The following is a 24263-nucleotide window of genomic DNA, read 5'->3' on the forward strand; positions in this document are numbered from 1 at the left end:
AGACGAATTTTGAACTTTGAGCTTAAATCGATCGAAAAAATCTCAATAGACAGTACATTCGAGTTTATAGGAGTTGAATTTCATTTTGGACCCTTTTATGGCATTTTTTTTAAAATGAGAAAATCTGAAAATCTACTGGAAGCTCCGGAGCGTTTCAAAACCACCACCAATTGATTTTCGAAGTCAAAAATAATTGAGTATAAACCAAATTAATCGAGTATTTGATCAAATAATTTTGAGTTTTTTTTTCTTTAGAATGAAAAATGGGCTTCTCAATTTTCAAAAATTCTCTAATAATCGAGAAAGAAAGTCAGGTCCTGAAATTTGGTGTATTATTGGTGTATTCTTGAATGCTCTTCTTTAGATTTTTCTCTCCCGGGTCAAAAATTGTTCAGTCGATTGGAATACGTGCCTTATTTGTTGAAGGGTAAAGTTATGGATATATTTAGGTGTATGGAAAAAAATCGATTGCATTAAATTTTTTTTCATTTTATTAATCCATTTTTGAGGTACTTGGAGAACGTGCACCAAATTATTTTATTTTTTACTTGAAGTGTCCATATCTCTCCTCCTCTTTAATATTTCAACATGAAAAACAACCGATGTATGTAATATAAATCGTCTATTTCAAGTTTCGAAGGAATTATTCTGTTCTGATGATCATTCTGTATGTACAAAAATTTTGCAATACACTTTTCACCATCTCACTTGAATCTTTCTATCACTTTGAATCTTTTCACAATAAATTATGAGCAATGCATGTGGTAATTTTCGGAATTCTTCTTTCGAAATCTTTTTCTTCGGTATTCTTTTTACACGTGGTTTGGAATAACGATAGAAATTAATTCAAAAATCCATAGAATAAAAATACGTACAATTAGCGTAATTTGGTAGAGTTTTATTGGTACATATTATAGCTTCTAAGTGATCTCCCTTTTTTTTACCCTATAGTCTTTCTAATGCATGTATTTTTTCTATTTCTGAAAAATGAAAATTGAATTTTCTCTTTTTTTTGCGGTATTTTTGGTATCTTTTTTTCGTATTGTTATCGTTGTGGTTGTTGTTTTGTTTTTTTTTGTAGCGGTTACTGGCGATTATATACCTCGTCACGCTTCACCCGCTTTGAAATCTTCTACTCTGCCTGCTTCGCTCACGACTCATCACAACATCAACTCGGTAAGTTGGAAACGATTTTATGTTTATTTTGGTCGTCTTCTTTTTGATTTGAATTCTAGTTGTGAGCTCGTTACGACACGTACCAAAGCCCGGATACGGTTTAGCGCCGCAATATACAAATAAATTATACGGTTCGGTCGGAGCTACTAATATTTCGGTAAGTTACGATTACGAATTCGGAATTCGGGGCTCGAGTCTCATCGAGCAGCTCCCCCGCGAATACCATGACCGACAGCAATAGCAAAAAAGATGCTCGGATTTTACCTATAAATATTTCGACCGTATCGATTTACTAACCTTGACAACGAAATGAAAATCACCTCAGCCTTGAGTTTACACCTAACGAAAAACTCCATCGTACGCTCTGCTCGATTATTCGAGCCGCTAAGAATGGAATATCGCGTGTTAATATGTAGATATCTTTTTTTTTCTCACTTTCTGTGTATTATAGTATAAGAGGGTTTGGGGGTTTTAATAATGTCATGTAAATTGCGTGTGTAAGTGCGAAAATATGAAAATTTTGTAATAATTTTTCTCCTCTCGTGGTTTTTTGGAATATTTTCAGGGTGATTTTTCGATTAGCGGTCTCGGTGAAAAAGCTCGCAGTACCGATTTCAGCAGCGGAAAGTCCGATAGTAAGTTGTTTTTTTTTTGTTGTATTTTTTTTCTCGATTAATTAGCCTAATTTTTAGGTATACTTTCGTGTAAGGGATGAGATGACGAATTTTTTTGGAATTTTTTTTCTGTACTAATGGCTTATGCATGGAAATTATCATTTCAGAGGGGGTTGATTTTGTTGCATGAATAATTATTTTCAAAAACAAACGATAGAAGTTTTTATTCATTTATTTTTTTCTTCAAATTAATTAACCATCTCTGCTTAATAATTTGCGGTAAATGGAATTTACTATTTACTTACGTATGTTGTGCTAAAAAATTAAAATTTATTAAAATAATTATTATTTATTAATTTTTTGAAAATTATTTTATTACAATTTTACTTACTTACCTTAGTCCTAAAATAAGCTTTGTTAATGGTCATATCGCTTGGTTATCTTTAACGTTCAATTTTTTTCCGGTGCAGTTTCTGTTGGTTCCTTATCGGAAATGGACCGTGGCGCTATGGTATGTAAATTCTTCTTTTTAGAAAATTGCTTCTTGTACTTGTTTAATAACAATTTTTATTGCTTTTTATTTTGATAATAATATTATGTTTGGTGATTGTGATCACCAGTGGCGGATTGAGAAGCATGTATGGCTAAGTAAAGCTGACACTGAGATTTCAAAACGTAGAGAAAAAAATTGTTAAATTTTTACAATTTTGTCAAACTTGTAAAAATTTGTAAAAAAAAAATCAATTTCCAGTTTACAGCATGTCAGGCATTGAAAAACTGAAAAAAATGTTTAATTTTTACTCTTAAGGTTACATTGGAATAAACTTTTAGACAATCAAGTTTGACTTTCAAGAACTAGGAAAAAATCAATAAATCGTGAAAATTATGTCAAAGTCTCAAAAATGAATTTCCAACAATTGATATTTTGTTAGACTTTATGAAACTTGAAAAAATTCTTCGATGAACTTTCAATATGAACTTTAACTTCCATCGCGTTCAATTTTTAAATTTCAAATTTGACATAAGAATTAATAAAAAAAAAAAAAAACCAAAACAATAAATTGGTAAATTCTCAAAAATGAATTTTTGACGTTTTATCAGACGTTTGAAAACGTGGAAAAATCCTGTCGAGTTTCTGAAATCATGTCAGACATTCTGTTAGATTTTTGAAAATTTGAAAAAGTATTGTCAAGTTTCTATTTACGTCGTTGTTGGTAAAATGTTGTCAAATTTCACTAAAATTACTGATTTTCAACGACATTTATGCTCAGCAAATTTTTTGGTTCTTCAATAATTTGACAAATTTTCGCTAAATTTCTTAGCTTTCATTTTTATGATATTTAATCAACTTTTCGATATTGTTGATTTTTTTTTAATTGCACTTGAATTTAAAATTTTTTTATTTTCTCTAAATTTCTACGAATTTGATGCAATTTTGACACATTCAAAATGGTTGTATGCAGATTTTCAATGATTTTTTTTTTTTTTTTAAATAACTACATTGAGTGATTTTGTTGGATTTTCGATCATTTCGATGGCTCTTTATTCTTGGTTAATTTCTCGTAGTGGTTGAAAATGTTGTCGATAATTCATCAAATGGATTTCTTTTCAAGATTTTGCCCAAATTTTGCGATTTTTACACCTCCTTACAGTTGTTGTTTCATTTTTTTTTTTTTTTTTTTTTGAAATTCTTTCGGCGATTTTGGCCAACTTTTCCCCAAAGTCGATAATATTTGATCAATTTTTCATGGTTTGTTGTAAATTTTTTAATGTTGAATGCATAATTTTTCATGAGTTATTATACACAAATTTTTCAATGTTATATCAACTTTCAACAATTTTCTTCGGATTTTTATAATATTTTCACATTTTTACCACTTTTTAGGAAATTAATGCAAAATTTTATTCCATTTTGATTTTTTTTTTTTTTTAATTTTTCGTAATTTTTTACGATTTTATGTAATTTTTGGCTGAATTTTTAACACATGAAATATCATCAATTTTTGACGACTTTTATGCTGATTTTTCAGGTTTCTCAAATTTTCCCCTTGGATGAAAACTTTTTTCAAATTTAATATATTCCTCCTTCTCCCCCCCCCCCCGAGATTTTACTCAAATTCTGTAATGTTAAGCTATTTACATCACTTTTAGACATTTTCACAAATTTTTATTCAATTTTCACGAAATTTCGTTCAAAAGTTTGTTGATTTTTCACCAAAATGATATCAATATTTTTTTTTTTTTTTTTTGGGGGGGTGTTTATAATTACAAGATTATTACACCTGATATCAATCTTAAATAAATTTTGTAATCATTTGTGCAATATTGATGGACTTTTATTCGATTTTGATTTTGTTTGATCAAGTTTTGGTGATTTTACAAGAATCTGTGTGACTTTATTTTTTTATGATATTTATCTTGTACTTTGAATATTTTTTTCGCAGAATTTCATTTCATTTTGCTAAAATTCCATCTAGAATTTTTCATAATGTTCGATAATCGGAGCAGTGATTTTAGATTTTTTGTTTTTTTAATTCGATTTTTTAGTTACCTATTGTTTTGAAATTCCGACTGAAATTGCTCGTCTTTAGCGTGGGAAAAATAGTTTTTTACATTTTTGAAGATCCTCGTCTATATTTACGAGAAAAAAAATGAGTAAAGCTTTTGTCAAGAAAAACAGTTTCTAAAAATCAATTTAAAAACAAAAATACAGAATTTAAATGAACAATCCGCCACGTAAAAATTAGAATATTTTTGATTTTTTTAAAAATTGTTTTGTTTGTTGCTTTATTGTTTTTATTCAAATCCATTGATCAAGCATTTATGTAGTAACCTCTTGTCGATTTTTTATTTCAGAGTGCAGCAGAAATGGCAGCTACGAAACCACCCCAGTACACGTCCGGAGTGTCGCTGCCGTTTAGTCCGCATTTACGTAGATCGCTGCCGAATATGTCTGCATCTGTACATACGAGTCTGGAGCCACCTAAAATTTATCCGTACCATTTATTAATGATATCGAATTACAGACTGCCACCGGGTGTCGACAGGTTGAACTTAGAAGTACGTATTCGAGTCTTGGAAAAACACTCATAAAACTCCAAATTATTAATCATTTATATATGTATATGAACTATTCATTATCTTTGTTTACTTTGCAGAGACACTTGTCGGACGCCGAATTCGAAACGCTTTTCCAAATGAGTCGCACAGATTTTTACCGATTACCTCAATGGCGTCGTAACGAATTGAAAAGACGAGCTCGACTTTTTTAATTTCTACAAAAACATTGACAGCTTACGACGTTACTCGAGTCGGTGGATTTTACGCCATTTACCTACCTTTTTATTACATATTTTTTTCTGTGACGTATATATGCCGAAGCGTTTTCATATGTATTTTTAATCGAATCTATGATAAATTTCCTTTTAACCAAATAAGCGTGATAGGCTTTTGTTGTCTAGAAACCAAAAACAAATTTTACCCTATGGACGTTACTTGTATTATGATTATTTTTTTGCTTTAATTTTTTTTCACCATTTATCGCATTTTTACGTCTTGTAATTACGACGTAATTTACGTTACAATTTTTTTTTTTTTTTGATAATTTATTCGTACACTGTGAACGCATCTATTGGATGGTTTATTTTTCATTTGTCTTCGATAAGTACGTAGTCGGGCTACGTGAACTTTGAAAAAGAAATCACTTTCCTATGTCGAGGAAATAAAAAAATAAATACCAAAATTCTAATTGTATTGTCGATCAAGATCGTATATGTTTTTTTTTTGCCTTTTCTGCCATCGTATCGCGCACGAGTATTTTCTTTTTTTTCTCTCTCTCTCCTATAATCAAAGTGCCTTTATTCGTTATCACGCCGTTGAAATATTGTATATTTTTTTTCCTTTTCTAAACACACGAAGTAATTTTTTTCAGAATGAAAAATGTAAGGGAAAAAAAGAATATTCTCGTTCGTTCAATTTTATGGTTAATTTCTCTGTATTTTAATTTATTAAAAAAAGCGTTGTTATTTAGTTTTAATTTACGTCGTATTACGTGTACTTTGTAGTATATCGAAACAACCCACGAGAATGAATACGTTCGAGTCTACTTTGGCCGAATTTTTTTGAGCTAAATTTCCAAATACGAGATGCTTTCGTTTTAAATGACTATTATAATTATTATAGTAAAACTGGACGTATGTAAAACATCGATGGATTTGTTTTTTTTTTTTTGGACGATTTTTCTATGTTACGAAGTGTAAAGTGATTGATCTCTTTCTCTCTATCTATCTAATCTCTCTCTCTCTCTATCTTGTGTATTTCTTTTAATTTTTTTTTCAAATTTCAAATTTGGACCAGTCTCTAAGAGATTTTGCCAACGCATGGATTGCGTTTCCGAAATTTCCTTGGAGGATAACGAAGTATCGATTTGCATGTCTTGATATCAACAACAAAAACAACGTATTCAATCGATGATAAATTTTCTATCGTATTATTTTGCTAGTCTTATTATTTTTTCTTTTTTTTCTTTCTTGTGCGTAATGTTTTAATTTATTATCGTTTTTAATATACAATAAGTTATGTACACAAACACACGCGCCTTTTTAAAAAAAAATTGCCAAGGAAAGGTAATATGCGTCGAAGTGCAAATACATGCGAAAGCTTTGAAAAAAAAGACGCGATATACGAAGAAGTACATTACATACAAAAGCTAAATAAGGACACGGTATATTTCGGTTGTGTAAAAGCATGGCAGCTTTATGTAAGTACATTTTATTTTATTGTATGATTATTTTTCTTTCCTCTTTTTTTTTGCTGTTTGAAAAATGTGTATTTCAAAATAAATATTTTACTCTTCTAGCTCGTTTTTTTTTTTTTTTTTTTTTTTTTTTTTGAAAAAAAATAATGTTTAGTCTGCTTATAAAGGAGTTCTTCGAATTGGCAACCTCCGATTTGAACGAAAATAAACTACCTAGGTTGAAAAAGCATGTCCGTTAATTTTTTAATTTCCGACAAATTTTTGAAAATTCTAAAAAAAATCGGGAAAAAAAGTTTTTATGGCAATTTTTGAACTTTTTTTAGAAAATATGAATCTTTTTTAGCAAAATGGATCAATGTGGATAATTTATTTGATTCAACTCCCACACACGTCAACAACTTAATAGTTTTGGGACATAATGCAGCCTTCAGCGATTTTTTAATCTATTGTGATGAATGTCCCAAATACGAATCCGTAGTTAATTAATCCAAAATGACCATTTTTTGGGCTTCTGGAGTCCAGGGGTTCCCAAAGTTGTGAGTAAAAAAAGAATTTTAGGAACCACTGAGTAGGTCATGTCAAAAACTTTTTCAACGTGAAAAACTTGTTTGAACCCGATAAACGTCATGCGAGATGATTTTCGACCCTCGGGGGGGGGGGAATGGGGAGGGGGTTAATTTTTGGAAAAATTTTGGAACCACTATTTTGAACCTACCCCTATGAACTTTACTAAAAAGCTTTTTCAGTTTATTAGTATCTGACGAAAGACCTCCATCCTACCAAATTTTGAGCTCAATATTTTGCGCTGGTACTCAAAAAATCCAATTTTACTATTTTTCGTAATTTCGACATTTTTGGAACCCCTAGAAAACTAGAAACCTGCGATTAGCGCTAAACGTAACGTTTTGAGGTATATATTCAATTATCTAGATGAAATACTTTGATTAGGCTTCCTGTGTATTCGTAATTTTGAACCCTTTTTTTAGAGCCCTCTCTTTAGGCACCCCTAAAAAAGGCGTTTATGCATATTTTTTCAAATCTACTGAAAAATTCATATTTGAAACACGCTAGCAAGTGCTCGATAATTTTTCATTCGATTTTGCCTGTAATTTTCAAAATTGAGCTTTTTCTAGTCAAATTCTGAGATTTTACTTTTCAAAAAAAAAAGACGATTTCAACGAAGTAAAATCTCAGAATTTGATACAAGAAGTGAACATTTTTCTAGACAGATTTCGCCAGCCCTACGAGCTTTAGGATGGGAATAAACAATAGAGCATCGTTCAAGCAAGTTAAAGCAGTCCCCTTCTCCCCTTTTTTAAAATCAATTTTTTGGTAGGGATGGTGAAACGATTGCCCTAATTATGCAGCCAAAATCAGCAAAAATCATGTTGAAGGATAGAGCATCGACGGATATGCTAGTCGGCCATTTTATTTCTAAAACCCATTTTTTATAACTCGAAAACTATGACATCAAGAGTTCTTTTTTGTAAAAAATGTTAAAATATTACCAATTTAGCAAAAATCTTGAAAATTCATGCTACAGAATCTAAGAAAGGGCTACCTAGCTATCTGAAAAAATGTAAAAAAAAATTTAATTTTTTTTGTTTTCATTTTTTTTGTTTTTAAAAACCTGAAAAACTACCGAGGAATAAGTCTACTCAACACCTGCTACAAGATATATGCGAAAATACTGGCAAAACGACTGGCAGAGCATGCAGAAGAAAAGCTGTCAGAAAGTCAAAACGGATTTAGAAAAGGAAGATCATGCACTGATGCAAGTTATACAGTAAAACTACTGATGGAAAAACGGATCGAATACAACCTAGAAACACACATGTGCTTTATAGACCTGGAAAAAGCATATGATAGGGTTAATAGAAAAAAACTGTTTGAAGTCCTAAAAGATGAAGAGATAACATATAAAATGCGAAAGGTGATAAACAGCATATATAAGAACACTAGAATAAGAGTACGAATTGGAAATAAACTCTCAGAACAAGCAGAAATAAACAGAGGAGTTCGCCAGGGATGCCCACTGTCTTGTGTTTTATTCAACATGTACATGGACCACATGGTAAAAGAATGGCAGAAAATGAAGCCAAAAGGAATCAAGACAGACAGAAGGCAAGAAATATCAACAGTATTATTCGCAGATGATCAAGCAGTACTAGCGGAAACAGAAGATGACCTACAGAGATCAATGTATAATTTAACAAAGACATCAGAAAAGTATGATATGAGAATATCTTCAGAGAAAACAAAAACAATGGCCTTCAAAGGAAAGGAGCCAGTAAGAAGCAAGATTGTAATAAATGGAAAAATCATTGAACAGGTCAACAATTTCAAATACCTGGGAAACACGATATCATACCAGGGAGAAGTAGATGTTGGTGGAAAGATTGCAAAGTTCCTGAGAGTCACAGGACTGATAAATAGGACCCTGAGAAGCAGTAAGGTGCGAAAAGAAACAAGATTGAAGGTGTACAATACCCTAGCAATACCAATGATGACGTATGGAAGCGAGGTATGGGCACTGAAGAAATCTGATAAAAGAAGAATAACGGCAGCAGAGATGAAGTTCATGAGGAGAACGGCAGGGGTGACTCTCAGAGACAGAGTCCCATCCGAGAAAATAACAGCAGATCTCGGAGTGAAGCCAGCCATGAAGAAGATAAAACAGTATAGGAAAGATTGGAGAAATCATGTCAAAAGGATGGAGGAAACAAGATCACCAAAACAGGTCCTCCAATATACACCAACGGGGAAGAGAAGCAGAGGGAGACCAAGGAGGAAACTCACGGATACCTCAGGCTCATCCTCAACAGGTTCCACACCGCAGCAGACAGGCCAATAGGCCTACCGCTTATAAGGAAACGACGACGACGATCTTGTAAAAAGCTACACTTTTGAACTCGTCACTTCGAAAAAAAAGGACTCGTTTTGTTTAAGTGGAAAAATTCAACTACCTAGGAAGAAGATAGGTGGATGAAGTAGGAATGAGACTACAGGGTGCCCAGAAATATCGAGCACCCCTAAAAAAGTTTTCTACTAAAATACTTTGGTTGGTCACAGTGAATGATAATAATGATAGCACATGATTGGTTGAGGGACTGGAGAGATAACATTCCACCAATCATATGCATCTATTTCACATTGCCAACCTATATTTTTAATGACAAACTTTCTTTGGGGTGCTTGATATTTCTGGGCACCCTGTTTGGGTAAATAGGATCGTTACATAGGAAAATTAAACCTCCTAGAAACCACATTGCTAACTATGTATATCAGAGATCAAAAATAAAAAATCTTCTTCACACATAATAAAAATGATTTTGAAAAGAACCAAGAAGGTACAAGTTAAACTCGTGAGTAAATTTATTTCGAAGTATATCATACAACATAATGGTTCATTATAATCTCGTCGGTAGTTCCAAAATGGGTGATATATCATCAAATTTAGAAGGTAGGTAAAGCCTACCTGAGATTTATAATCAAATCATATCGAGGAAATTAATCTAAAATTAAGTCTATAATCAGACTAACTCATATTTACAATTAGGTAATTCAAGTTGCTATTTAACCTAATTCAGGGACTTGTTATTTCTCACCACATTTCGAACACCAGCACCTCATGTGCTCCTGCTTTAGGCAGCCATATCAGGATCCATATCATAGAGAGAAATATATCACACAAGCTACGACTCAGTAATTCAATAGAGACAAAGTCAATTCACTTCAAAGCATTACAATATTAAGAGATTTACGGCATTACAAATACAGTGAGTTCCACTTAATGTGTGATTGGTTAATAGAGAAAATATATGCTTAATAGAGTTGAAATGGGTTGGAATGGAACATTTACATCTTTTTACATGCAAGTTTTATCGCTTATAAGTTATAATAGTGAAAATGAGCATTGCACTCTGTTAATAGAGTGGACTAATCTTTAAAAGTTGGAGAAAATCATGAATTTCAGCAAAATTTAACAAAAATTGGATGAAAAAATGTGGAAATTGATAAAAATTACCAAGAGATGATGAAATTTTTGTAAGAATTTATAAAAATCGTAAAAAAATGTGTTCAAAGTGTATTAAGAGATAAAACACAAACAGTACCATGAAATCACCTTTAAAAAACATCAAAAAGTGATAAAACTTCAATTAAATTTGGAATTTTGCAGTTTTTTCCGCATCGGTTATTAGAGTTTTTCGCTTAATATGTAGAGTTGAACATGCCTTGGACCAACTCACCCACATTAAGCGGAACCCACTGTACTTCATAAAATCAAAGATACTTCATAAAAAATCATAAATGCGAAGAACGCACAAAACATACGTCTAGTTACATCAAGGGAAAATCATAAGTTAATAGGCTAATCTTCAACGTATTCAAACTTTAAAGTATTCACAGATGAGACCTACAACAAGCTCTAGAATCCGATTTCTTAACCCAGCAGGATCCGATCTAAATGGTTAAATAACTAGGTATCTATATCACAGGAAGAAAATGGAGGACCAGCATTCCCCCTGTTATAGGGCTCTATTGATAGAGATACTTAGAGCACTCATTCCCAACTTTAGAGTACTTCCCTCTGCCCCTCACCTCATTTTTTCACAAAAATTCTTCGAGTAGAGTTGGTTAAATGATAGCCCTCACCTTGCGGCCATTGGGGGCTCTCAAGGTCATTGGCCCATCTGTCTGACCTTCTAAGGTCATTTGTTTACCTGTCTGGCGTTTCAAGGTTGTCTGCATGGACTCTGGTGGAGGTCATATGTCCAGCTTCTAAAGGTTGTCTGTTTGGCCTCTTAAGGTCATTGACCGATGTGTCTGGACTCTCAAGGTCACTGACCTTCCTTTCTAACCTCACAAAGCTGTCTGGGTAGGTACCTGTCTGGCTCCCCAAGGTCGTCTGTCTGCCTATCTGGCACAGAGTTGTACACGTTTAAAACAAAATTAATGAAAAAAAACAGAACGATGTTTTAAGCAAGAAAAGCCATTTAAAACTGTGTTTTTTTGTTTTAAATGTGTTTTTTTTTCAACTCCAATTTCCTAAAAAAAAAAAATGTTTTTTTTAGTTTCTTGTTGAAAAAAAGTGAAATTGAACAAACTGTATTTTTAGAGACAAATTTTGTGTTTTGATTCCAATTTTTCAATATTTCTTGAGCTTTATAGCTATTTTATGACGTCACATCTCAAAAATTGACGTCTGGTGAACCCAAAACAAATGGATTTGTGTTTAAAACACATTTTAAACGTACTTAAAACGCATTTTAAACACAAAGTTTTAATTAAGAAAAAAAAAACTGTTTTAAAACAAAAAATTCGTTTTTGGACAACCCTGGTCTGGCATTTTAAGGTCGTTGAATTGTCAGTATGGCTTCTCAAGGTTGCCTTTCTGATATCTGGCTTCTTAAGGTCACCGACCTACTAGTCCAGCCTCTCATGGTTGTCTGTCTGACCGGTGTCTTGAGGTCAATGACCTGTCTTTCTGGCTTTCCAAGGTCGTATGCCTTCCTGTATGTTCTCTGAAGGTCATTGGCCCGTCTGTGTGGCCTCTCAAGGTTGTCGGCATGCCTGTCTGGCTTTCCAAGGTCAGTTGTCTGTCTATCTGGCCTCCTAAGGTCATTGGCCTCTTTGTCTGGTTTCTTGAGATCACTGACCTACCTGTCTAGCCTCTCATAGGTTGTCTATCTGCCTACCTAGTCTTTCAGGGTGATTGACCCGCCTATCCAGTTTCTCAAGGAAGCCTATCTTTCTTCTATTCGGCCTCTAGAGGTCTCAAAACCACCAGTTATCGAGTTGATGAGTCAAAAATGAGTAAGATGTGAAGCAAATTTCGAATTAAATAAAATTTTGGCATTTTTGAATGTTTTGCAATTCTTTGAAAATTGAAAAATCAAATTCAGGGTCTGAAATTTGTTTTGAAGGAATATTTTCATAAGCTATTCTCGATTCCGGCTCTTCTGTTGGATCAAAAAGAAATCTATATTATCATGCTAAATCTTGCATTGTATTAGGCTGGTTATTGTTTGTTAGTACCTACTTAAGCAGTACTTATCTGTCCGCTGTTTTTGAATTCAAACGAATTAGATTTCACCATTTTTGGAAAATTCAGAACATCGAGCTATTTTTATATTCTTTGAACAGTTCGAACTGATTACAAAAAATAAATTGGTCATTGAAGAGGCAATAATAGATAACAACGATGGCAAGTCTCAAAGTAAAAAAAAATCTACAGGTAGGTACCTTTGAAATAGATAGCACCCGAGTCTCATATTCGATTCTAAAAATATATTATCGAACTCACGTGATGCGATAAAATTTATGATGGCTATTATAGATATACCCGAACAGCCAAGACATCTGGGTACCTAGATCTACCTATGTAATGGAAAAAAATCCCATTTTTCAAAGTTGGAAAGTGACAAAGCAGTTTAGAGTAAAAAATACCACTTACCCGAGTTGAATAAAATTATTTCTCACTTTAAATGTGGGGATGTGTTCGTATTGGTACCGAATACCTATACTATGAGGAAGTTTAACAAAATAATATTTATACTAGATTTCGAGAAATCTTTTAAAAATTGCGTTACTATTCGAATTTTGGTTTTTATATTAATTTCACTTTGTGTGATCAACTTTTATTCATTTTACAACTTGAAAAATGTCAATCATGTTCAAAATATTATTTCCATGTCGGTGAGTAGAAATATATTCCAGGTTGATAGGTACCTATCTATAATAAGTAGGTAGGTACATATTTTACCTAATTTTCATATCTTATGAATATTATTTGCAATTGCCTATTCTTGTATTGTACTTTATTATCATAGAAAAATGGAACAGACTCGCACAAAGAAGAAGAAGAGGTTGAAGAAATAGGTACCTATATTGGTGAAGTAGGATGCACCACTGCAAACTCGAGCGAGCTTTATTATAATAAAATACTGCGAATAAAAAAACAATTGGGTCAATTTTATTTCGAAAAACCCAACTCTACCGAAATACCAAAAAGGTGTGAACAATTTGAGGAAACCTTGGTTCAAAATAATTTATCAGTTGCTAAGGTGAAAATTTTAGAATTTTTTCAATGATTGTAATCTAAGGGAAAATATACCTAAATCAAAGGAGAAAAAAATACAATTTATAACCCATGCACGAGTATAATGTTCCAATTCTAGGCAAATATTCAAGATTACTTTACCAATGGACAGTTCATTAAAATATTGAAAAATGCAACTCTATTGAAAGCTTACGAACAAAGAGGAGGAACTCAATTTAAGATTCTATTACATTTATCTAATGGAATAACTGCTATCTTCAAGCCAAAATGGTATGGTATCAATTCTATTTTTATATACTGGGGTTTCAAATAGGTATGTAATATTACGCGAGGTACACAATTTTATAAGCCATGGGGGAGGGGGGGGGAGATTTTGATCTTCTAGGGTAACCAATTTGTAAAGTTCTTATGAGAAATTAAACTAGTGAGCAATTCTACGTCAAATCGCATAAAAATTGGGCGATGGTTCATAGATTTTTAAAAATGAATTCTCCCCTCCCCCACCCACTAGAATTATCAAAAATTTGTGAATTATCAGAATTTTCAATAAACATTTGTCAGACTGCGGGCTCGATTAGGATGGTGGGGGAATTTTTCTCCCTTGTATGTCAAAATATGATGAAAATGTGTAAAAACCATTTTTTTTTTGAATTTGTAAACTGTATTTTAGCTTAAAATTGATAATCTTTAAACATTTTGTTGAAAGGTATCCTATTGATGAAGTTCTGCTTGGACATTTTCATTTCCGTGGTAAAGATAGACATTTCTCAGAAGTAGTTGCATTTTATTTGTCGATTATTTTCGGCTTTAAAAATGTACCAGTAGCAACCATCAGGAAACTAGATGTTAATGAATTATTACGCATATCAGACGAAGCTCTTTCGAGTACATTTGTTTCAGAAGGTAGGTACGAAAATTAGTTATTTCATCACAATAATATGCATGTACACTGTACAGTGTAGGTATTATAGCTAGATATATTTGGGTGACTTGTGAAAAAAAAAGTTTATGTTTTGCTGTACACCTTAGGAAATCGCCTTTGTTTATATGGAATTTGCTATTTCTGCGATCGCTCGAATTTAATATGTCCCGATGATTCAAATACTATAGAAGGATCCATGCTCATACATTTGCCTCCAGCTTACCCACCCAAAAGTAGCATTCATCCGTGGAATAGAAGTCACAAATGTAACATTTCAGCATGGTAAGTCGTATTGTAATCTATTGATCAATTCACAGAATGTATCGCTACCATTTATTTTCTATCAACTGATGAGTGCATTATTATATGTACCTGTACGCAAGTTACTTATTTACTTACCTACTTATTTTATTTCATTTAATTTATTACGTAATTAAAGGTGGGAAACCGATGAAAATTCTTGTGAAAAAGTAGCAAAATGGAGAACATTTACCTACAGAGGGAAAAACACTCCTTTATTTTTTGACATCGTGGATGCCTCGGTATTTGATTTTTTGATGGATGATGGAGATCGGCATAATTACGAAGTTATCACGATCAATTACACTCCGAGAATGATTTTATTAGACAATGGTAGAGGGTAAGTTAATTATGTAGGTAAAGCGATGATGGAAATAGGAAACAAGCATTTTCCAGAACTGGTCACGTTATTCATTTCATTTTATTTTTACTTAGAATGGGAAATTCCTATATTGACCATATCGACATATTGGCACCATTGTTTCAGTGTTGCTTGTAAGTATCACTATACAATAATTATCATTGTATCAATAGATTTTAAAATCCGAAAACAATTACCTATTATGTATTAGGTAGCTTAAATAACTTGGTAGGTACCTACCTACATAGTTAATAATATGCATTTTTGTGATGTGGATTTTTTAAATTTCAGCCTGAGAAATTCAACGTGGAATACTTTACTGGATCTCAGGGGAGGAAATTTATCATACTGGCTTCGTTATCTTATAACATTTAATAATTCTAATCCTGAGATTATCCTTACCGAAAAGCATTTCAAAGCTTTCGACAGAAGACTATTAATTATTTTTGCTGTATTGGAAGATTGTTTCCTAAGGAAGGGAAAGAAAAACGTGATCTTGAACGATTAAACTAGATACCTATCCTCTCAGCTGTAATTTTTAAAAAAAATTATTTTCCAGACGATTTTTAAGGATTGGTGTTTCTGTTTGCCTATAAATTTTGTATCTAATGATTTAAAAGATGAATCATCCAATAAATGTTTGTAATGATGAATTTGTGGAGACATCGATTGCTTCAATAGGTACCGAAATAAACTGAAAACGAAATCAAGCTGGATCAAAAGAGAATTTTCTATTACTCAACCTCCCATAACTAAAGCTTCGGGCTCCTAAAGTTGATAAAGTTAAATGAGCAGACCTAGTTAAGGGTAGTAAAGATGGAAATCATTACGTGGGTGATTAATATGAGTACCTACTATTCCCTGGAGGGGGAATAATTGCCCATGTCCTAGCTAGCTCGGTAGGAGTGTGGTCTTCCTAAATAACTATACTTACACATTCAAAGAAGATAATATGAGGTATAGTCAATAAGTAGGTAAGTTGCACATTTTTTTAAAAAAATAGAACGCGTGGATATTTTTTGACCAAAATTGGAGGGGATGTAGTTCAAACATTCGACCAGATCTGACAAAATATATTTTGCATTTGGCTGCGTTGTTTGTATTTTACAGCGTGATTAGTAAAGTGCTGATAAAAAAATGCCGCCCAAAAATTATATTTTAGAAAAAAATGAATTTTTCAAGCTGACAAAATGAAAATTCATCTGAAAATTGATTGAGAACCACTCAAGACATAACACATTAACATTATTTTGATTCAATCAAAATCCAAATGAAGTAGATTGTCCAATATTCAGTGATAATCTGCTGAATGTCGGCACCAGAAATTTTGCAACCATCACATGAACAAATTACAGCGCAAAATAACGTTTTAACTTGAAATAACATTAGTAAGGGTAAAACAACCCTATTCCACCCAGTGCCTAATCCCAACCACCCTGTATATCTCATCTGTTATTAGTGCTACCTAGTGGAAAGTGGCATAAACGTGTTCCTCTATCACAGACAATTAATTTGAGACATTCCCAGCCTCTGTAAAGCCAAAACTCGTGAAATAAATTGAAGTTTGACATAGTTAGATGAGGTGCTATTGGGGAGGAGAGAAGGATAAGAATATTTTCCTATGCTATTGAGTTCTAGAAATATCACCTAAGGAGTGAATAATTTCCCTATTCACCTGGATAGCTCAAAACTCTCTTCTAACTAATAATACAACCTAACTATGCAACACTTTGTAATGAATGAGGAAGTAAATTCAACCTACACCACAATTTAAAGAATTTATTATAACGTATTTATACGTAGGACATTGATTCTTCCTCTTGGTAGCCCAAGTCTACTATGATCCGTCATAAGGAAGTATTAGGTAGGTATGCATAATTTATAACTAGTACTAGATGCAGCTAATTAATTTCCTCGTAACAATTCACTTGTATTGGAATTGCTCATGAGTAGAAAAACAAGAAACCTATACAAATATACACGATGAATTCATGCAAAACACCATTGACAAAAACAATAAGTAGGCATAGAATTCTCAGATTCAATACACCTACCTATAACAATAATTAGTAATAAGATAAGCTAATTACCTGGGTAGTAAACACGCTTTAACATTTACCTATTACTATCCATGTTGACCATCTCTATCAGTTGTCCCTCCAATACTAAGGACCTCAATGGCACCTTAACTAAACAAGATTTCACGTAACACTTCTCATAATTTAATGATGTCCGGATACATCTCTTAAACTACCGAAAAGAACTCCAATATAATTGATCATTGGATCAATTAATTGTTTAAATCGAATTAAATAAATTTCACACCCCGAGCTAACATTTTGCCTCACTGAGGCACTTTTTTTTGCCTATATTTGCAATTTGAGACGTTTTTTCGCCCTATATGAGACTAATGACAAAAATATGCAAATTAGCTCGCAGGTACCTATCTGATTTTTTTAAGTACCTTACGCAAGTGTTAGATGGCGCTCTATTGACAATGAAGAACGCATAGCTATAAAGTCCTACTATTCGTCTTTACTGTGTGATAGGAACTCGAAAAACATTAATTTTGATGGGAAAAAATTGAGTGTTTAGTTTGAGATAAGATAAAAATAACCCCAGAAATGGAAACGTCAGATTTTTATTGCACTTTATAATTTCATCTGGCTTATTCCCCTGACAAATAGTAAAATTTAAAATGACCATTTTCTGACATTCTGACTAAAAAAAAATTCCAACGAATTAAATGACGCAAATTTCAAAGCTCCGTCATTTTTTGCGGATTTTGTGCAATTTTAATTTTTAAGTAGAATTGTCACCCAGTCACCCATTTTTTACACTTTTTTGGGGCTAAATTTTGGAAAACATTGTTTTCAAATTGAAAAACTCCTGAAAATTTGATTGCCACAAACACCAAATTGTTCATCTTTTCTTTTCCTCTTATTAGGTATTTGTGTGGGTATTTGCTTAGGTACCTATGCAAGTATGTATTTTTTTTTGTTTTTTTAAATGTGAAGCACTTTTAGAAAAAAATGTACTAGGTATTCAGTTTTCATAGATTACAAAATACACCTATTACTTTATTAGGTACTTTGTGACGAAAAAATAATGTTTGGTGTTTGCAATGTTAGTAGGTAGGGGAAGGGCGTACAAGTTGACGAAGTTAAGCTTCAAAGCTACGTATCTCAGGTTGTAATAGACTTGGGACGTTGATTTTTGCGGCAAAACATACCTTGAACATTTGGCTAACACATATCTCATACGTAATAATTTTAGTTGAAAATTTGATGGTGAAATTTTGAAAATTCTGGAAGAGGTCAAATTTGGTGAACAAGTTGACGAATGAAGGAGGACAAGTTGATGAATAGCAAAATTTTCATTAAAATACATGTAAAGAATCATCCGATCGTACCCTTTTCCCCTTTTTGCATTGTACTCATTCTTCATGACTTATTTTTGAAAATTCTGTTGAAAAAAAATCAAAAATTTCACAAATAAAAATTTGTCAACTTGTTCGACAAGCAAATCCAAATTTTTTTAAAATAGCTTTTAAAAGGATTTTGATCGCACAATGTTTCCCTTTTTGCTTTGTACTTATTGTTCATGACTTATTTTCAAAAATTCCGTTGAAAAAAAAATCAAAAATATGACTGATAAGAATTAGTCAACTTGTCCGACATGAGGATCAAAATTTTAAAAAATTATAAAAAATTTAATTCTGCATAGAATCACTTGCAAATTGCATCAAAAGGTAGAGAACACTCAACTGTTTGTAAAGAAATTATCCGGAACTGGAAAACTTCAACACAAAATTCAGCAAACCTTATGGCACGACCTGTTAAAACTATAACAGCACATGGAAAAAACGATTTTTTGATCTCACTTTTTTTTATTCAGCTTTCAACAAAAATCCTTTTGTCATGGTGTGTAGGCATGCAAGGCCCACCACATACTGTAATTTGATGCTGCTACCTATAGTATTTTTGGAGAAAATCGGAATTCATCAACTTGTTCGCTTCGTCAACTTGCACGCCCTTCCCCTACCTTACCTATGAATAGCAGTATATTTTCGCTAGAAATGTTTCATAAATAGGTACTTGACTAGTTTATTTTTCAAAAAAATATTCCACCCTCATTAACATATCACATGCCGTTCAAACACATCTCAAAAAATTAGAAAAATTAATTGCTACAGATACATAGTTTGGGAGGATAAATTATTCTAAATTGATGAAAAAAAATTATCTCCCTAAACAAGACTCGATTGCCATTTATGCTTTGTATAATAGCTATCTCTAAACCTGCACTAGTGGTGTACTCCTGTAAATGTAGTTGACTTTCATCCTTTACCTATGAGAATCAATGAAGCGGGGAGTAGGATACCACCAGCATCCAAACTAACCATTTGAGAGACAGTCACCTGGATATCTATACCCTACCCTAGACATTCATCTTTGTGTTCATTCAATTGTTTGTAGTTCTGTTTCTGTCACAAAAGAATGTTTTCTTTTGTTACGCTAGGTACATGTTCCAGCTATGCATTTTGCTATCTGCTTCGCATTTACCCCCTGCCGTGCATAAGGCATACTCTTCAGTTTTGTCAATAGGTGGCGCTAAAGTTTCACGCTAATTTGCACACAGTTTTTTGCCTCAACGAGGTGATTTTTTTGTCTCAAATGAAATATATAGGCAGCCTCAGTGAGGCAAAACAATGTCAGCTCGGAACGTGAGGTGTTAACAAATAAAAACGTATTACTAGGATGATGAAAAACTATCTTACTGCAGGAAACGGAACTAAGTGGAGAAATAGCCGCAGACTACCCCTATATATAATTTTTTGTGGCCATCACATGACCCCCATACTAAAGGCTTTGTCGGCATTATCTCCCTATTTAAATAATAAGCTTGCGGCCACGAGCTCGGCTAAATACCTACCTGTCATCATAAATATGTCATCTTAATTAATGACATATTTCTGCCTATCTACCCTTTGTAAAGAACATGTTACCAAACTTTTCAGTTTAAGGGGTTCATAAAATCACCCCCTTTAGGAGATGGAGGCAGTATGCACTATATCAAGTTGAAGAAATTCCATAGTCAAAAAATTGTTTTTCCCCATTTTTCATTGTCAAAAATTTTCAACTAGCTAAGTATGAATAATTTTATGATGTTAAGGGTAAGGAGCCCCAAATCCGACCACTTTTAGTAAAACTGCCACCGATCGAAGACTATTTCACTTCAGATCATGGGAAATGGCTTAAAAGATAGGTTGAACCTTCCCCTAACTCATACCAAAATTTTGGCGTAAACGAATAATTCTTTATATTTTTTTTGAATTTTTTCCCGCAACGTCTCAAAAATGATTTTTCAAATTTTGGTGCCCTAATCCCGACCACCTCCAAAAGTTAGGTACCCTAATTCCGACCACATTTGAAAGTGCAGCAACCAATAAAATACTATTTCACATGAAAATACAGTAAGTGGCTTAAAAGATAGATTGAACCTTCCCCCAACTCATATTAAAATTTTGGGGTTATAGAATAATTCTTTATGGCTTTTTGGAATTTTCTTCTGAGGCACCTCAAGAATGACTGAATTTGGTACCCTAATCCCGACCACCCTGACTGAATTTACATGATATTATGGGTGGTCGGGATTAGGGGACCCATACCATTTTACACTTACGTGAAAATTTTTTATACATACCTTTGATGGATTAAAAAAGCGGCTATATCATCGGAATCTTCAGTCAATAACTATTACAAAACGTATTTAAAACCATAAAATTATTCAAAACTAATTAAAAATTTTGGCGACGAAAAATGTTGAAAAACAATTTTTTGAACATGGAATTTCTTCAACTTGGATTTATTTCGCGAGGTTTGGCTCTACAGCGGCCGGGTATGTCTCAAATTAATCGTCTGTGATAGAGGAACACGTTTATACCATTTTCCAATGGGTAGCGCTAAGAACAGACGAGATATAAAGGGTGGTCGGGATTAGGCACTGGTCGGAATTGGGCGTCCTTACCCTTATATGTGTGTTGTGATAGTTATTAAAGTACAATTGTGATGATATAGCCGCTTTTCTAATCTAATCCATCAAGGTATGTATAAACAATTTTTATGAAAGTATAAAATAATATGGGTTGCCTAATCCGGATTTCAGACTACTCATAAGATCATGTAAATTCAGGGTGGTCGAGATTAGGGTACCAAATTCAAACACACAGTTATTTTTGAGGTGCCTCGGAAGAAAATTCCAAAAAGCCATAAAGAATTATTCTATAACCCGGATAACCCCAAAATTTTAATATGAGTTGGGGGAAGGTTCAATCTATCTTTTAGGCCATTTATTGTAGGTATTTTCATGTGAAATAGTATTTTATTGGTTGCTGCACTTTCAAATGTGGTTGGAATTAGGATACCTCACTTTTTAGGGTGGTTGGGATTAAGATCCCATTTTAAAAATAATTTTTAGAGTTGTGGGAAAAAATTACAAAAACATATTACAATAAATTATTCATTTACATACACCAATATTTTAATATGGGTTAGGGGAAGGGTCAACCTATCTTTTAAGCTGTTTACCATGTTCTGAAGTGAAATAGTCTTCAATTGGTGGCAGTTTTACAAAAAGTGGTCGGTTTTGGGTGCCCTCCCTCTTATGATACATTTTGAGTAATTCTTGATGAATTATAGTCATAATTAGAGATGTGCACTTTTTCAGAAAAGTAATTTTGGTGAAATGAAAAGTGAAAAGTTCATTGAAAAGTGTGAAAAGTTGTGAAAAGTGTGAAAAGTAAATCGTGTGAGTCTCATTTTAAAGCTCTCTGTAAGAGCTTCAAATTGATGTATTTTTTACCTATCTAAAACACACAAAAAAACAAAATCATTTTTTTGACCTACTTAATTGAATAGTGGCAGTTTTGAGCCTTTCTAGAGCCTCTAATATTTTTGGGTTTTTTAGATTTGAAAAAAATGTTGTGAAAAATATCAAAAATGGGTGCTGAATTGCGAAAAGGGAGGATTGGAGAGAGTGAAACTTGATATTTGACTTCATCAATGAGGTCAGTGATCTCTGATGAGTAAATTGATTGGTCACTCGTTTTTTTTTAAAGTAAAAACTGAAAAGTGAAATGAAAAGTAGGAACTTTTCTTTTCAACTTTTCATTGAAAGAAAAGTACTTTTCACTTTTCACTTTTCACACTGCACATCTCTAGTCATAATTATTACAACTACAAATTTTTTGGCCAAATACCACATTTGGACGGCATTTTTTCATCAGCACTTTAATCAGTCACACTATACATAACAAACAACGCACCCAAATGCAAAATAAATTTTGTCAGATCTGGTCGAATGTTAGAACTACATCCCCTCCAATTTTGGTCAAAAAATATCCACACATTCTATTTTTAAACAAACTGTCCCGATCTCGGAAATTACTGTTTTGATTCTGTTTCATAGAGGAGAAAAGCTACTGTATTGATACCAACAATTTGTTTCGGTTTCAAAACTGTTAACTGTTTTGAAACGGTTTTGAAATTGTTTTGAAACAGTCTTGAAACGGTTTTGAAACGGTTTTGAAACATAATTACCTTGAAGCACAGCGTCTTCCAACCATTTTAATACCAAATGCGTGTTTCAAATACAGTATCAAAACTGTTTCAATACTGTAGTTTTTCTCCTCTGTGAAACGGTTTCATTATAGTTTCATAAAATACTGTTTTGATAATGTTTCATAGAGGAGAAAAACTACTGTATTTAAGGGTAAAGTGCCCTATTGCCGACCAGGCGCCTAAATCCGACCACCAGCACATCTCGTCCAATAATGCTTGGACTATCCGGGAAAAAATGTTTTCTTATGTATTTTTCACAGATAAAACGATTAAGACCAAAACCACAACCCAAAACCCAAAACTCGCGAAATTATTGCCAAAAAACGAAATTCAGAAAGTGAAAATTAACTTTTCCGGCAACTTCAATCGTCTGTTGCGTAAATGTGTGATTCTTCCTAAAAAAAAGCTCCGATTAATTTTACAAGTTCATAGTTTTATGAATATAAGGTAATAATTAATTTTTGGATCGATTAAAGGGAAGTTGCATAAATTTTCCATCAAATTTATTTTCATAGGGTGCCCTAATTCCGACCACCAATAATTTAGCTATATACTTGAAATTTTAATTTTCCTGGATTTTTGAAAAAAACGCCAAAATGTAAAAAATGGTGTGCTGATGCAATGAACAAAGCTGTAAAAGCTGTAAGAAAACGAGAATGTGGGTATCTAAAGTCGTCTAAACAATTTCCAAGTGTTTCAAATGGGGACATAAGATTTGTGATGAGGGGTCAGAAAAATGTAAAAAAAAATTGAATATTTGTTCCCCTTTGCTTAAATAATTAATTGCCTTTCTATTTGTGTCATTTCAATTAATAAACAAGGATGTTGACATATTATTTACCTTCTTTTTTTCAATTTTTTTGGGGTGGTCGGAATTAGGACACCATTTTTGCAATTTTCGATTTTCTCTGTTTTTGGAAAAAACGTCATAAATAATTTGTGGGGGGGTTTTAGGCTTAGTGGCTTTATGGCATTAAACTAGAGGTATGTGGCTATCATTTAAGCCATTGTGCGCGCAGCTACGTCAATTACAGGTCTCATAATTCCAAAAATAAACTAGGTGGTCGACAATAGGGCACTTTACCCTTATAGCAACAATTTGTATTGGTTTCAAAACTGTTTTGATACGGTCTTGAAACAGTCATGAAACTCAAATACATTAACAAAACTGTTTCAATACTGTAGTTTTTCTCCTCTGTGAAACGGTTTCATTATAGTTTCATTTTCGGAGATCGGGGTGCAACTTACTGATTGACTATACCTCGTACATAATAGATAAAACTCAAATTTACTTAGCCTATTATGTATATTTACATTATTTACAAAACATCATTAACATACATCGTTACACATATTTTTCAATATACTCGTAGTATGCAAATGAATGAACTTAGTTGAATAAATGATCTATCCATTTGCAGTTAGGTAGATCAGCAGAGAAATGGCAAA

General features: G+C 32.8%; 2 protein-coding genes across 8 annotated transcripts in view; both read left to right on the forward strand.

The window, feature by feature from the left end:
* LOC135841939 (actin-binding LIM protein 3-like) overlaps positions 1-6647 on the forward strand; it is an 82616-nt gene extending 75969 nt beyond the window's left edge. For 3 of the 7 annotated variants that reach the window (XM_065359169.1, XM_065359166.1, XM_065359168.1), the window contains 5 exons: positions 1236-1333; positions 1742-1811; positions 2261-2301; positions 4647-4850; positions 4949-6647. In XM_065359169.1, the coding sequence (XP_065215241.1) occupies positions 1236-1333; positions 1742-1811; positions 2261-2301; positions 4647-4850; positions 4949-5062 (527 nt within the window). In that variant the 3' untranslated portion in view covers positions 5063-6647. Of the gene's footprint in view, positions 1-1081; positions 1177-1235; positions 1334-1741; positions 1812-2260; positions 2302-4646; positions 4851-4948 lie in introns of those variants that run through there. The other 4 variants (XM_065359167.1, XR_010558027.1, XM_065359171.1 and 1 more) reach the window with 4 other exon arrangements.
* A 5087-nt stretch (positions 6648-11734) lies between these two features.
* LOC135840409 (glycosaminoglycan xylosylkinase-like) lies at positions 11735-15891 on the forward strand. The gene is made up of 5 exons (XM_065356936.1): positions 11735-14512; positions 14639-14813; positions 14971-15171; positions 15267-15326; positions 15484-15891. Exons 2-5 carry the CDS (start codon positions 14728-14730, stop codon positions 15698-15700), a joined length of 564 nt encoding a protein of 187 aa, XP_065213008.1. The 5' UTR covers positions 11735-14512; positions 14639-14727; the 3' UTR covers positions 15701-15891.
* The last annotated feature ends 8372 nt before the right edge of the window (positions 15892-24263 follow it).

Source organism: Planococcus citri, chromosome 3 (assembly GCF_950023065.1).
Source record: "Planococcus citri chromosome 3, ihPlaCitr1.1, whole genome shotgun sequence".
In the NCBI taxonomy this organism is placed as follows: domain Eukaryota; kingdom Metazoa; phylum Arthropoda; class Insecta; order Hemiptera; family Pseudococcidae; genus Planococcus; species Planococcus citri.

Coding starts and splice junctions, on each gene's coding strand:
- LOC135840409 (XM_065356936.1), top strand. CDS start 14,728: ATGCTCATACATTTGCCTCCAGCTTACCCACCCAAAAGTAGCATTCAT. Junction 14,814..14,970: donor AAATGTAACATTTCAGCATG/GTAAGTCGTATT, acceptor ACGTAATTAAAG/GTGGGAAACCGATGAAAATT. Junction 15,172..15,266: donor TTATTAGACAATGGTAGAGG/GTAAGTTAATTA, acceptor ATTTTTACTTAG/AATGGGAAATTCCTATATTG.